Genomic DNA, 16,133 nt, shown 5'->3' with positions numbered 1-16,133 from the left:
GAAAATAAATTTACAATAATTTAATAACAGTATTTAATTATTATATCAACTAGGACTATTTTCAGATTTTGTCTCAAAAATAAAATATTTAATAAAAGGGTGAATTTTAAATTTAGACAATTTCTATGAAGAAAAGTTTGTATGCACACTAAAACTCTGTATAATTTTTTTTTTTAATAATTTCAGTCAAGTAATACGAAAGAATTATATCATTTTAAAGGTTTCACATCTTAAATACATTAAACATATTTTTTTAATTAAAAAGGAAAATTAGAACTATATGAGCCTTTGTATAAAGTAAAGATAAATAAGAAGAAAGAAGTAAATCAAACGATGTGGCGCAATTACAAAAAAAAAAAAAAAAAAAAAATTGAATCTCAACCAGTATAGATTAGAACCGGACTGCTAAATATCCCCTTAATTCCAGACTTATCTAATTTTGGAATGAAATTCGCCTTGATTAGTTAAACTCAGAGGTCATGTTTGGTTGTGGAGTAAAGTTAAACCGGATTAAATTTCTTACTCCAAGTTAAACCGGAGTAAGTTAATCATATTTGGTGGAGTAAGCTAAATCACCTTTCTAAGTGGTGTAAATTATTCCGGTTTAGCTCAAATCTTACTCTATCTTAAACCACCTATGTTACTCCTTGTTTGACTCCTTAAGCGTAAAATAAGAAGTTTACTCCACCTTTTACTCCACAAGCAAACATGGCCAGAATCTCTAACCGGGATAGACTGGAAGGCCGGGAGCCATTGAGCATTTGAGCCGGGAGCGGGCGTGGACCTGTACTTGTATATATATATATTTTTAGGAAAAGCCAATAGACCTGTAGTTATAATTTATATGCCAGCTCTTCGACTCCGGACCCCACATATCGGTGTCCACAATCCACATGTCATGCCTAGCTAGGTCCATGACACGATCATAGTCCAAGACCAAATTAGAATGGCGCTCACTTGTGGAACTACTCTTTTCTATCGGGACCCCACAAGCGTGTCATTACTCGATTACTCGTTAATCGTTATTAACACTTAATTTTAACTCCCCTCTTTTCTTCTTTCTCGCTTTGCTTCTCTCTCTTTTTCTCCCTCTAGAAAAGCAAATAATTATGTTTTCTTCTTTATGCCTTTTAGCTCATTTTATTCCTCAATTCTCCAGCTTATAGTTGCCAATTTTCTGGATAAAGTATCCCTTGCATAACAGCAGGTATTTTTTTTCCTCCTCTCTATTTTATGATTCGACCATTCAATTTGGGTGCTTTAACCCACTGAATTTGTTCTTCTCCCCATCTTTTTTGTCGTAAATTCTGGGTTTTGGTCGGCTTGTAACGCTTCATTTGATAAGTAATTTCAACGAGTTTCCTTTGTTAGTCTGGAAGTATCTGGAATTTGGGTTAGGGTTTTAGTTGGTAAATCACGTTCTCAGCTGAAATCTCATTTAATACCTCCAGCAGGCTCCAGCTACACCTCTTTTGTCACAGCAATAACGCACTTCCATACTCAATTTACAAATTTACCTTTGGATTGACAGGCAATTTCTTTCTTCTTTTCCTCTGGTTTCTAGTTCTGAAAGAGGACACTTTGAGCTGATCACACAATTTGGTGCTATGAGTTTTGTTTTTAGAGGAAGTAGAGCTGACATTGGGGGTGGATTTCCTGATCTCATCCCAGATAGAAGGCCTATGGTATGTTCTTCATTTCTATTATAGCTCTGATTTTATCTATTTGGTCTATTTTATTCTTTTGCAATAAGAGTTTTCTCATATTTTCGATTGGTATCCACTGTACAGAGAATACATGCAGGTCGAACGGTTAACTCAAATTCGATGGCTTTTCTCGTGACAGGTAATAAAATCACCCCAAATGATAAATGAAGTGAATTAAATTTTTTTTATGTCAAAGTTATTGTTTGTATCCTTACCATGATGATATAGACATAATCCGTTCACAGTTTTCCTGCTATTCATGATACTGAACTCGCACCAGATGTCTCCGAATTTCCTGGTACGCACCGCCAAGATATACTTTTCTTGTCTATAAAAGTTTTGTTCTTTTCTTCTGTGAGAAGTTTATGATTTTTTTTCCTCTTTGTAGCTGTGGTTGGTATTAGGGGTCTTTTTGATAGCAACTGCATTGAGGATGTATGCCACTTGTCAGCAACTGCAAGCACATGCGAATGCAGTTGCTGCAAGTGGACTCCTGAGACATACAGAATTGCAGTTGCATGTACCTCCATCCATTGCAATAGCTAGCAGGGGACATATGCAGGGCCTTAGGCTTCAACTTGCACTTTTTGATCGAGATTTTGATGATTTAGGTACTTCACTTGTTTAATTTTATATATGACGGTCACGAAAATATTGTTGTCTGTTCACTGCCATGAATGTAAATCTGACACAGCTCTTTCATTCGCGTTTAATAGATTATGATACACTAAGAGCGTTAGACTCGGAAGACATTCCACACGCTGTTTCAATGAGCGAAGAGGAGATAAATGCTCTACCTGTTCACAAGTATAAAAAACATTCTGACAAGGGGCCCACCTCTAATCAAAGGCAATATAATCATTTTGCTCTTTTCTGTTTTAAACTTAAACACCGCAAAAAGATCTATTTATCAAGGGAGCTCTGGTGGAGTCTAATTGGTTAATTGTTGTTGTTAGTACAGTGATGGGTCTAATCTTCCACAGAGGGGGTCAACATCTGGATCAACAAATGAGGTACGTATGTATTTTATAATGCTGGTATCCTGTTATCCCTTAATTTCTGGTCCTACAGTTTAAACTGATACCAAGAATTGTTAGCAGATAGGAAAAGAGAATTTGAAATCCGAAGAAAGTGGGAAATCATCAGAAGATGAACTGACATGCAGTGTGTGCTTGGAGCAAGTCAATGAAGGGGATCTACTTAGAAGTTTACCTTGCTTGCATCAGGTTTTCTGTTTTCCTTATTCTTTTCATTGGATCTTGGTTTCTAAAGATCAGACAAAATCGGCTCAATAAGGTTTGATTTCTGAAATTCTTTCTTTGAATAACTGTGTAGTTCCATGCCAGTTGCATAGACCCGTGGTTGAGACAGCAAGGGACGTGCCCAGTGTGTAAGTATCGGGTCAATGGCGAGACTGATGCTTCTTTCATGGTCTGAACTCTGAAGGTGGTGGGTGTACCTTTCCATATGTGCTCCCTACTGAGCTAGTTACTGACTCTTGCTGTTTTGCATTGTAAATTGTATTGATGAAGATAAGTAATTGTTTTGAAATTGTACTGTTGTGTATTTGCATAGTAAATCAGTGTTTTGACGAAGCGAAACAGAAGTCGACGACATCTATTTTCCATGGCCAAGAAAGACAGGTCTAAGCATAATCTTCACGTGAAAATGTACATGTAGATTAAATTTTATATTTTTTAGAATTTGTATATATAGGAGAAAAATAATTGATTTGTAAATTCTGGATCATCAAAGCATTAATTTTTACCTATTAAAAATAAAAAATCTAAATAATGTAAATTTTTCTCTCTAAATATATTTTTATACGAAGACTATATTTAACAATTCGGAACCTTATGCATGTTATCATAGCCTCAATCTTAAACTATTAGCAGCGGTATTTTTTTGAATTAAATATAAGAGTGTACGCTTAATCCGATCAAATAGTCAGTTCCGCTTCTGTTACGCTCCCATGTTTAGAAAATAAAATATATATAAAACGATGTTATGTTAAAATAAGAGCCAAACCTTTTTTTTTTTAAGGGTCAGTGGAAAATATCCACTAAGATATATATTGATAATAAAAGAGTATTTACAACAGTACCACGTTAACTAAGAAATATATTGATAATAAAAGAGTATTTGCAACAGTACCAAGTTAACTCAGTAGTTATCGTCGTATCCAGTGTTTTAAAATGCGATCGTATATGCTTATGCAGTCGGCGGTTGTGCTCAGATGGGCTATGCGGTCTTTCCATACAATTTTGAGCATGCGGTTGCATATGCGGTCCGAATATGCAGACATGCAGACTGAAAATGCGCATATGCAATCCGAATATGCAGACCGAAAATGCGCATATGCGGTCCGAATATGCAGACCGAAAATGCGCATATGCGGTCCGAATATGCAGACCGAAAATGCGCATATGCGGTCCGAATATGCAGACATGCAAATTGAAAATGTGCATATGCGGACTGAAAAAGCCACAACCATCAAAATAGATAAAAATTGAACACGTCGGCCATATACGTCAATCATGCCTTCCTCTCCGAGTGCGTGTCCTCTGAGATATCTCAACTTTTGTGTGACCGACGTGTCCGGTGCCTATTCGGGGGTGATGTAGGGGGTCAGTGTCATGTGGGCTTTGAGATTCGTGCAAAACGTCTTTAAACGGTTAGGATTTTCCATAAAGTCACGGAAAGTTTGAGATATCTCAGAGGATACGAATTCTTCCTCTCCCCCACTCATCCTCCGTGCTCCCACAAGGCCACAACCATCAAACACAGTGTAACCACCACTCTAATTTGGCCACCTCCTTTTGTACTGGACCCATGTCATTCAATAAATTACCTTGCATAAGGTTGCGGCCCGCCTATTCTTCCTTTCTTGCCTATTAAGTACGGACTGTACGGTTCTTTTTCTTTCTTCGGGAATTTCACACGCCCCTCAAAAACCTCGAAATTACATATTTAACCTCTAAAATTCATACCCCCCTCAATTCAATAAAAAAAATTAGAGTGAGTCTATGGTACTATGCATATCACGGGTTGTTACCGTGCTACGGCTCTATATTCGAGTTTTCAAATCCTAACGGTCGATCCGAACCGTTCATCTTGTTCTCCATATTAATGTGTTTGGAGACCAAATTTTATATTTTTTGAAAATTTTTTACTATTTTTTTAGATATTTAGAAAATCACTTGATCTGAAAATTCTGGACCATCCAAAAACAGTGATTTTCAATAAATTTCAAAAAATAGTAAAAAAATTTCAAAAAATGTAAAATTTGGTTTCCAAACACATATTAATATGGAGAACAAGATGAACGGTTCGGATCGACCGTTAGGATTTGAAAACTCGAATATAGAGCCGTGGTACGGTAACAAATCATAATATGCATAGTACCATAGACTCACTCAAAAAATTATCCAGTTTATGAATTTTTTATTAAAAATTATTTTAAATTTATATAATATTCATTTTATACATTCTTAGAAAAAAATATGTAGCATATTTAACAGAAATATTCAGTCTTCTAATTTATCCTTTGTTAGAATAAATGAGTCATTTTCTTACTTGTGATATGCACATAAATAAATACTTAAATACCATTATGTATGCATCATAACTAGAGAATCATTTATCGTCATAAACCAACTAATTAGAAGACGGAATATTATATTCTTATATATGCTATATATTAGAGGGCAAAATGAGAACTTTATAAACTTATATTGCGTTTTAATAGAAAAATAATAAATTAAGTAAATTTTTTAGTTTTAAATTTAGAGGGGTTAATATGATATTAAGAATTTTAGAGAGTGAATTAGTAATTTTGAGGTTTTTGAGGGGTACATATGAAATTTCCCTCTTCCTTCTTATAAAGATTCGGTGCAAATAAAATAAATACTGTAGTGCGGGGTCGTATGATATCAAATAGCTTTTTTTTTTTTTTTGAAAACTTGGTAGTTGATATCAAATAGTTAGATATCCATCACTGCGATTAATTATCTGTAATGAAGTGCTATTGATCTTTCTAAGATTCGCGCGCGCACCCTGTCTCCTCTTGCAAGTCCCAAAGTCGTAAGGGTTTGATCCGTAAATTTAATAAATAATTTCAGAAAAGGGTTTGATCCGTACAAAAGAAGCATGGGACTATGGGAGGGAGGCTGGAACTTAACTTGTTCTCTATCTTCACTAGGATCGAAGTCGAATCGATCCTCCATGGAGCAACATGGGAGTGAGGCTGGAACTTATGGCTTTTGCTTCCATCTTTACTAGGATCGTAGTCGAATCGATCATCCATGGAGCAACATATGGATCGCCAACATCTTTCCAGCCACAGGTTTGTTTACGATTTTCTGCCTTTTATCATTTCTTTTTCCTCTCTATATCGCTCAGTTTTGTAATTTTCCGTCTATATATTTACAAAAGGAATACCTTTTTACCGATGAAATTGCCAATTGGGAATCTGGGATTGATTGCATTAATCTCAAAATAATTTCCTGATTGCGAGGCAACATATTATCGAGTTATTAGTTTGCACTTTACACGGGGTAATCCCCGCTTGCAAGGGACCTGATATTGCAATGCTCTTCTATTTGAAGCTGATCCAACAAGCAAATTAGCATTGGATTGTAAATTTGGAACGTAGCTGGCGCCAGTTGCAGTGTGTTTGTAATTTTTTTTATTTTATCGAGTACAAGCCTGTAGGCCATACACACCCCTCCAAATTAAGCTCCAACTCAATCCTTGCTGGAATTTGATCTTGGATCTTTACTGCAGGAGACTATGTCACTACCATTGGGTAATTAGTACTGCTGGTGTAAGTTATTCAGGAGTAGTTTTTTTTTTTTTTTATATTATTTTTATGAGTAGCTATTGTTAGGTTATTGGTGTATATCCTCTGTGTTCTGTTCTGGCCTTTTAGGTAATAGTGCAATACAAGCACCACCAGGGAAAATAATAATGGTCTTCATGTCTGGTATTATACCCTTCATGAATTGGCATTAGATTTGAACAGCCTTCGTGTTATTTTCTTTCGATATAGAAGCAACAAGGAGGATAACTTGATTTTAATTAGCTATTGAACTCTTTTGCATGATGTTGAGCCTTTAGAATGGTCCTTGATTGATTGGATAAAGAACATATGAGATAATTTTTTTAGATTTAACAAATAAATGAATAATGTCTGGTAAAAGTATAGCAATCTTTCAAGGGTTCACCGCATGACCTTTGGTCAGTTTCTTATTGATTGATCTAATTACCTTTTTATATGAATCTCAAACTAAGTTTGGTTCAAACATAAATTAACAGGATTAACCGATAACTATATATTGCAGCTCCTCTCTCATAAGGGAAGTTTCTGATCATAGCACTGAACTAAACAAGAAGAGAAAATTACTGTGTGAGCATACTGATTCAGGGTCACCGATATCAAAGCAGAAGCTAGAAAACCAACATGTAACGGAATCAGCAGAGTCGTCAGAGAATAGCATCAATTCCCCTTTCCATAACAATGTTCACATTGCGTCCCATCCATCTATGGTGCCAGATTGGTCTTACATATCCTCTAGCTGCTGCAGCAACGAGGCTACGTCAAGTAGCACCTTTAGTTCTTCAGCTGAGTTCGACAGCACTGACAACATTGGCTCAGGAGGCATCGGATTTAATGGCAAGAAGGATTTGTTTAAGGAGCTTGAAGCTTTGCATGACCCCGTCATAACTGAACTCGTGAAGAGTAACATGGTGGGTGGTGAAGATGCAGATCCAAACACTTTGGATTCCATGTTGTATAATAACGGGTCAGATGGGTTTGTAACCCAATCCACATTGAGCGGAATCATGCAAGGTAGCCCCTAACTTCAACATTCCTTCATTGTTCCTTCCCATTATCAAATTCAGCCTCCCTCAAATTATACTAAGCATTTTGTCAATCTGTGCAGATGGTAGAGCAGGTTCGAGACAGTTAACAATTGATCAAGAATTTGAGCAGTACTTTTCGAAGCTCATGCTTTGATTTGCCTTTCTGTTATATATTTGTGCTGTAGATTTCATCCCTATTAGCACTAATATTTAGTTTTTGAGTGAAAACTTCTCTACTTGTAATGCATTTGGTTTCTTAGGCGGCTCATGAGCCTAGAATGTCTTTGCTGTGTGTAATGTTGCACATTTGTATTATTTTTTCTAAAAATATCTGTAATAATTTTTTTTTTCATCCGTTATACTTCAAATTGAGAAGGAAATCAATTATATTAATTACAATGATACAAGGTTGAACGTTTCATCTCCTATACCCTTCATCTCCGACATAATTTTGTCAACCAAACACAATTTGATAGAAAATTTTCTTTTCTTTTTATTCCCTCCCTTCCTCTACTCTCCATCCATACAAAATATGAAGTCTTGCTGTTCTTTGGGTGATTCTAACTCGCTGTTTGCTATTTTCTTTGAGAGTTCAATTCTTTACTAGTTTGGTACCAAGTTTTTATGTACTGGAGAGCTACTGACGTCAATGTCTGTTATAAGAATTTGACATGGACGTGTGTTGCCAGATGAATTACTGGCAGAGAAAAATCAAAATCAAATAGAACGAAACCATAAATAAAAGTGGCAATGAAAACATGACATGACCAATTGTACAGATTGCCATCTATGTTTATCAGCCAGGAATCTTCTACTGTTCAAAACGGTCCCACCAAATTCAATTTTATTTTGCATAATTATATAACAAAAACAAATTTGTAAACATACGGGGTTAAAAAGCTTTTTTTTTTTTTTTCACTGCTTTAGATTAGTCGAAGTCAGATTTTAACATGGTATAACCCAACCTCTCTAGCAGTTCAGGCCAATAAGCCCAGCAAGTTTCAGCTGTGGAATTTGGGAACTAAACTTAGAGCAAATTACAGCAAACGAAGTCATTTGTTAAACAAATAATTCAAAATCAATATGTTGAATCTGCAAGAACTCTGCAAAACGCTCTTCCAGTTGTACGAAATTCATTGTATAATTCAACTTGTGGTTTAAAATTTGGCAAAAAGAGAAATTATTTTGGTATTTGATAATTAATTTTGCCAATTTGTATCCTTTCTTAATTTGTATATATATATTCTGTTATTGACTTATTGACAGAAGCATGGGAATTCCCATTCTAATTTGACCTGCCATGGTAATAGAATAAAAAAAAAATTAATTTTTTTTAAACAATATTTTGGGAATTGTGCAAAATTCTGTATGGTTCCCGTGATAGGGTAATTTTGGTAATGTTCAATTATTGAAAAATTATTTAATCGTCACAATTTTAATAATTTATGATTGCTATTATAAGGAAATCGGATCAAGTAAGATATCTGACGGGATTAAGTTAGATCTGAATGGTTTAAGTTAGGTTTGTATGGATTTCAGAGCATTTCTTTTTTATATTTTTAAACACGTACTAAATATTTTTCACTTGACTTTGACTAATCTGACGCACTTAGAACCGATTTTTTTATTTATATCCAAAAAATAAATAAAATTTAAAAAAATATTCCAATCCCGACTGAAATTCGAAATTTACCCAAACCGGTTATCCAATAACCGGATTTGGGACAAATGTCCGGTTAGTGGATTCCCGAACTCAAGAAATAAAACCGGTTAACCACTAACCGGAAAGTTGTGTTTTGTTTATTTATTTATTTTTTTTGTTTTTACCGGTTAATCACTAACCGGAAATTTTTTTTTTAAAAAAAAAACAGAAATTTCTATTTTTTTTATTTTTTGTATTAAAATATTAGAAATGTTGAATATATTTCTTTGAAAATAGATGGAATACAATATGATTTGATTTATTATAAAGACTGCAACAAATAACCCGGATCAATATTTTTCAGGCCGGATTTTTCGCGGCTGTAAGAAAAATTAATATATTTCTTTGTGTTATTGGAAAAAAGTAAAAATGTTTAGATTCTGAGTTATTGATCCCGGTTCAAAAGTCACTTCTAGGTAATCTAGAAAATATTGTGATCTTTCTAGGACATTTAATTTATGAAAAGTTGTATCTATTTTTGAAAAAAAACAAAAAATTTAATTTATTTAATGATTGTTTTTCAAAAAGAATTCTCAAAATAGATACAACTTTTTATAAATTAAATGTACTAGAAAGATCACAATATTTTCTAGATTACCTAGAAGTGACTTTTGAACCGGGATCAATAACTCAGAATCTAAACATTTTTAATTTTTTCCAATAACACATAAAGAAATATATTAATTTTTCTTACAGCCGCGAAAAATCCGGCCTGAAAAATATTGATCCGGGTTATTTGTTGCAGTCTTTATAATAAATCAAATCATATTGTATTCCATCTATTTTCAAAGAAATATATTCAACATTTCTAATATTTTAATACAAAAAATAAAAAAAATAAAAAATTTCTGTTAAAAAAAAAAAAATGCACAAATGTACAAATCCGGTTAACCAATAACCAGACTCAAATCAAATTTCCGGTTAATGGTTAACCGGACTATTTCAACGGGTCCGGGAAATGGTTAACCGGAAATTTGATTTGAGTCCGGTTACTAGTTAACCGGTTTGGATAGTTTTGCAATTTTAATAGCTAGTTGGTTATTTTTTAAAATTTTATTTATTTTTTGGATATATATAAAAAAATCGGCACTTAGATACTACAAAGAATATTAATAGCACTATAGCAGTGATGTATTGAGATATTGACATACTGTATTATTTGCTTCTAAATTATAGCTTATCCACAATTAAGTTGCACGGCTGCGGCACAAACAAAAAACAAACATTGGAAAACTAAAAGTTTCAAGAACCAGCATTTAAGTCTAATAACAAGCACACATAATTTTTATGTGAAAAATTATAAATTTGAAATTCGGATAGAGAAATTATTTGTTATAATGACAATGATATGGAATTTTAAGGCTAAAAGTTTATTTATTAAATTATTAAAATTGTGTCTTTATGGTTGAATGGTATATTATAGGTTAATGCGAGTTAATCTATCGTCTATTCTCAAACCAAAAAAGAGTGTTCCGGAAGATGAAGTCAGAGTTTGGAACTATGAGAATCAAATACATATGAAGGTCAATCATATAATTTTTTTTTTTATATAAAAGATAGAAGCTAATTTTTCAATACCATGTTATTTTACTCTAAATTATATAAAAAATTATACAAAATATTAAAATTTAATAAAAATAATAATGATCAATTTACCCCTTCCCTCTTTCCTCCGCCCCTGTTCCAATAAGTTTCATATAAAATTCGGTTTCGTATTCTATAGCTATTGTTGTTTAAATTAACATCAAGGAATGCAACTTTAGCAAGAAAAATAATATATAACTTTATTACTCTGCTCAATCCAAATATACTCGCTACCAAATTTAAAACACGCCTTAAAAATCCAATTCATCTTTACCAAAATAACGGACATAAGTCACAACACATTATATACACATGAGATTCATATACGATTTAGTGTAAAAGCGTAATTATTCGATATCGGCCTAAAATTTAAACTGTTAGTTGTAACATGTAGCTTTTTCTTTCTTTTGCTTTTAATTACGACAAACATACTCTGAAGCTTCTAATTTGACAAAACTCGCAAATATAACTCAAATATAACTTTTATGTTCTAGTTCTCTCCACCTTCTCTTGCTCTTAAATATAACACAAAAGAGTTAAGAGTTTCTTATAAGGAAATGGGTTTTAATGAGTATCAGATTAAATTTGATTTGATGTTTGGCTTAAATTATCTGATTTATCCTCATTAATTCTTGCAAACATTTTAAATTTGCGGGACAATATAAATTTGTAGAAATCTAAAGCATGCACAAACACTACCTTGGGTTAAACGGTTATTATCAAACATCAGATTAAGATTTGACCTGATCTCTATCATAAACCTCGCTCTCAGTTCTCATGACGCTTTAACCATTTCAATTAACATATTAAAAAGAATAACAGAGGCAATACAAAAGAGCCGGTAATTAAAATTTAAACAAGTTAACTAATTAAGGGGGGGGGGGGTTAAGTTTTTTAAAATTATACACAATGTTTCATATATTTTAGAGTAAAATGTCATAGTACTATAAAATTGACTCCCATTCACAGTATGAAAAATTTATATCCTTGTCGAGATGGTCATAGGATTGCATGCCAATTAATACTTTAATCCTATTTGCATTGAATCGCCTCCAGTTTTCAAGCAGAACTAGAAATTTTTTGATATGCAATACTAAAAATTAAAATTTATGATACATGATGCTCAAGTTTTCATAGTAACAATTGAAAGTCTAAACACTAGACTACAAACGCATGCAAATATGATAATTTATGAGTAGGGTTCAATTATATAAAACATTAAAAAAAAAAAAATTAATTTAATTTAAGTATTCATCATTATTTTATTTTTCTAAATTATGAGATGACTGAGCACTTCCGAATTATACAAACATCTGCCCCTATTCTCCTTACCTCAAACATTAGTCACTTACAAAAATGCTAATGACTCATGAATTTAAACGTTCTTTGGTATGATGCCATCATAACAAATTAACAACTAGACTAAGAAATGATTAATATTACGGATTCAAATTTTGCGTCCACAACAACTAGACTAAGAAAATTTTATTGACAATTACATTCTCAAAACTACTAATCATTGTCATGAAACCACCACAGCAATTAATTAACATATATCTTTTAATTTTGTATACAAAATAAAAATACTATCGGATATTTATATTATAATAATCAAAGCATCTAGGATTATGACTTTTAATTTGTAAAATAAGTTAGATTTTTTTACATAATGAGGGCTGATCCTGAAGATTTTGGGGCCTGAGGCGGAAGAAAATTTTGGGCCCTTTATATATATTAGAGTTGTAAAAAATGATTTTAACGACCAATAATATGCATGTTTAATCGTTAACGGCGGTCAAACCGTTATGAATTCACTTATTAGAGGTCTATTAGTGATTTTTTCCGATTAATTGGCCGATTATTCTCGATTATTTTCAATTATTCTGTTTATTCTCATTTGATCGTCCATTTATTTATGTTTATTCCAGTGATTATTTATTTTTACATTGTTTTTTTTCAGTGACTGTGTTATAATAATTTTCATAAATCATATATTGCAGTTTTATTTGTGCTTGGCTATACATTCAATTTTTTTATATATGTTTTTTCTTCTGACTTATTTTGAATTAATTGATTAATTCTTCTATTATTTATATACCATATATTTTTCTTACTTAATAATGTAATTTTTTTCAATTAGTACAACAATTTTTTTTAATTAAGTTGTTATTACAAACTAAATTTAGTGATTTTATGTTGGAATGTTTCATGTCTTTCAAATAATATATTATTAATATTTAAAAATGCTTGATTCTCAAATTTATTGCTTCATTAAATAAATGTGTTACTTACACATGTAAAGTGTGTGTATTGTTAAGCGTAGTGTCATGGTATAATAATAGAACTAAGTTAAATTAAGTTTATTTGATAAGTTTGATGAGTTAAATAAATTATGAATATATACATATAATTTTAATAAAAATACAAAATTGTCCTCATAATTCTGATTAATCAGCCGCATATCGCTTGACGGTATTCCGTCGTTCGACAAGCGCATATCGTTATTTACAATACTGATATATACAATTTTTTTTATTGATATGACAATAGATCATACCTATTTATAAAAAAGTTTTGATCCTTTATATATTCAAAGTTTGAGCTCTAATATTTTAATTTTTAAATATATATAGATTAATTTTTTTTAATATATGCAAAAATAATTTTTTTCTTTTGGAGCCCCTTGAATCTTGGGGTCCGGGCCGGTCGCCCTGACTGCCCAGCACCAGGGCCGGCCCTATACATAATACAGGCATTCGGATTACACAATTTTCCTTATCATTTTCCATTTTTCATATTATTCATAAGCAATCAAATTATATATCTCCACTATATCTTTTATAATAAATTTGATTGCTTATAAATTTTCTATTTTTCATATTATATAGTTCATAAGCAATCAAATTTATATCTCCTCTATATTATGCATGTTAATTTATATTGACTGTCCTTAAACTGCAACGGCTGGGATTGATTGATTTAAATTCAGATTGAATCTGAACCCTCCAAACAAATAATCTACCTTCTTTTTGATTAAATACACCATTTCTATGTGTAGAAGTCTAAATTTAGTGAAAATTATATCCGCCACCGGATGCCAATAAAAGTCTGTAGTTTGTGATTCGATTGACTTCAATTCGATTAAAAATTCGTAATTAATTTATTCGGTGGAAGTTTCTTTAGAAACAAATTAAACTAGTTCAGTTCAAATCTTATTCAAACTCAAGAGTAGAACTAGGTGTTCTTAAGCTCACCAAGGTGTTTGGTGAACTTAACTCCAAAACCTATTAAATTAGCTTCAAATAATAAATCCAAACTGTTGAAACCGATTTACTTCACGAGTGATGAATTTACATGTAAAGTTTTTAAAATTTCGAAATAATTTTCTATAAAGTTAAGTGATCAAAAGTGTTAAAAAAATGAATGCACTAAAATTAATTTATAAATTTTCTAATTTTGACCGCTTGACTTTATACTAAATAATTCAAAACCTTAAAATTTTTGCATGTAAATTCATTAATGGTGAAGTAGATGAATTTCAACGGTTTGTCATTTGAAATCAATATAATAGATTTTGGAGATAAGCTCATCAAACACCTTGGTAGGCTTAAGAACGCCCTAGTTTTACTCCAAACTCAAACTACAGTAAATTTGATTTGGTTCGATTTATTTGCAGCTCTAGACCGGTCTGTGAGTAACAAGTAACAACTAACAAGTAAAACTTTTTTTTTATTATTATAGCAATAACAATTAAAACTGAGCAGTGAGCAGAAGCAATAAAGTTGGGCCGGGCCCCACAGCACGTGTTCAAACAGTCGGGCGATCTGCTTCTAGATTCCCGCCGTACAAATCCGACGTGGATTCTCCACGTGGACCACTCATATGCCGCCTTAAGGACAGGAGGAGGACCCACCATGTTCCCGGCGACGTGACCTTTGACCAATTGTTGCCGGAGCTCCCAGTGAGTGCGCTACTCGGTCCGATAACGTCTAGCGGGTGGCGGGTCCCACCCGCTATTCAAACCGGGCCTGAGGCGGTCATTTTAGTAATGATGGATCCGGGTCCGATTACGACTTGATAATGATAGGTTAAAGTCATAGACCTCATAGGTGTGCGCCTGTGGGAGCTTTTAACAATTTTGGACCCACCGCACTCACGTGCGGTCTCATTACCACGTCAGCATTCAACTATTCAACTATTCTTTTTCATACCAATAGTTCCACGCTATTCTTTTATTAAATTTGGAATTGGGAATTGGAATCCAGCTCCAGCTCAGAGAGTCGGTGACCAGCAGAGGAAAACCGGAGACAAGATCACATGGGAGTCTCCTGCACCGTGCGATCGACTAAGAATTTCAATCGCGGCCGTCCGACCTCTCACGAGAAAATTGTCAGTCCCACTGCTCCTCTGCATGCACCCGCACGAATCACGATGACATTCAACGGGTCTGAATAACAATTTAAGAAATGCGGAGATGTGAAAGCGAACCTCCAAGTTGAAGCAGACTTGGTTGCTAAATTAAATGCTCCCAACTCGTGTTCCATTTTTCTTCTTTTTTGTTTATTTTTTTATATTTGGAAATCATATCAAAACTAAATAAATGTGTTATTTGAAAATCAAACTGATTGATTGGAGTTGGAACAAATAGAAATTTTGCAAAGGTTTGACTGGATCTGGCAGATGGGGAAGATGAATGAACCACGTGTTGCCATTGTGTTTAGGGTTACCGTAATGATCAATTAATCATGCATGATTTGCATGAATCTGTTGTGCTTTAGCCTTTTTATTTCCCCTTGCCACCTAATAGACCTTTTAACCGTCAATAGCAAACAGCTTCGCTGCTAGTACAAATCAAAATAAGAGGTGCAAAATCTTTGTAGTGCAAAATAATGCATATGTGTGGGCCAAACCGTAAAATGACAACATACCCATAGAGGAAAAAAACGGCTGTTGGCACACAAGAAAAAAGTAAGGAAGGACAGAAATAAAGGATAGCAATATGCTAAATTAGCGAGCAGAACATTACACGCAATGACGCAACAGTAGTTTCTGCAATTATTACAGTGGTTCATGATATATGAATATATACTTCACGTAATAAAAAATGTGGTATCTCCACTTTTTAAAAAAAACAGAAAAGAAAAAAAAAAAGAATATATACTTCAATTTAGAGAGCTATCTTTTTTCTTTTTTCTTTTTGGAAAAAAGCTATCTCAACTTTGTAGCTCGTTAGATTTGAATAGTTCAATTAGATATTTGAAAATAATTAAGTCGAC

The 16,133-nt window shown here is 33.0% G+C and overlaps 2 protein-coding genes across 3 annotated transcripts; both read left to right on the top strand.

The window, feature by feature from the left end:
• Window positions 1-1,046: 1,046 nt before the first annotated feature.
• Window positions 1,047-3,274, top strand: SDIR1 (RING/U-box superfamily protein). Of its 2 annotated transcripts, none has more exons than XM_078304559.1 (9): window positions 1,047-1,207; window positions 1,565-1,685; window positions 1,791-1,845; window positions 1,952-2,004; window positions 2,095-2,317; window positions 2,423-2,555; window positions 2,668-2,719; window positions 2,807-2,932; window positions 3,042-3,274. In XM_078304559.1, exons 2-9 carry the CDS (start codon window positions 1,608-1,610, stop codon window positions 3,141-3,143), a joined length of 822 nt encoding a protein of 273 aa, XP_078160685.1. In that variant the 5' UTR covers window positions 1,047-1,207; window positions 1,565-1,607; the 3' UTR covers window positions 3,144-3,274. The 2 variants fall into 2 exon arrangements, with proteins under 2 accessions (XP_078160685.1, XP_078160686.1); XM_078304560.1 differs by having other exon boundaries at window positions 1,089-1,207; window positions 1,532-1,685.
• Window positions 3,275-5,736: 2,462 nt separating this feature from the next.
• LOC144555919 (uncharacterized) lies at window positions 5,737-7,923 on the top strand. The gene is made up of 3 exons (XM_078304359.1): window positions 5,737-6,051; window positions 7,049-7,557; window positions 7,652-7,923. The coding sequence occupies exons 1-3, from the start codon at window positions 6,011-6,013 to the stop codon at window positions 7,723-7,725; spliced, it is 624 nt and encodes a 207-aa protein (XP_078160485.1). The 5' UTR covers window positions 5,737-6,010; the 3' UTR covers window positions 7,726-7,923.
• The last annotated feature ends 8,210 nt before the right edge of the window (window positions 7,924-16,133 follow it).

This window comes from Carex rostrata, chromosome 6, assembly GCF_964058835.1.
Source record: "Carex rostrata chromosome 6, lpCarRost1.2, whole genome shotgun sequence".
In the NCBI taxonomy this organism is placed as follows: Eukaryota; Viridiplantae; Streptophyta; class Magnoliopsida; order Poales; family Cyperaceae; genus Carex; species Carex rostrata.
Note: the sequence above shows the minus strand (reverse complement) of the source record. Positions and strands in the feature narration are given on the sequence as shown.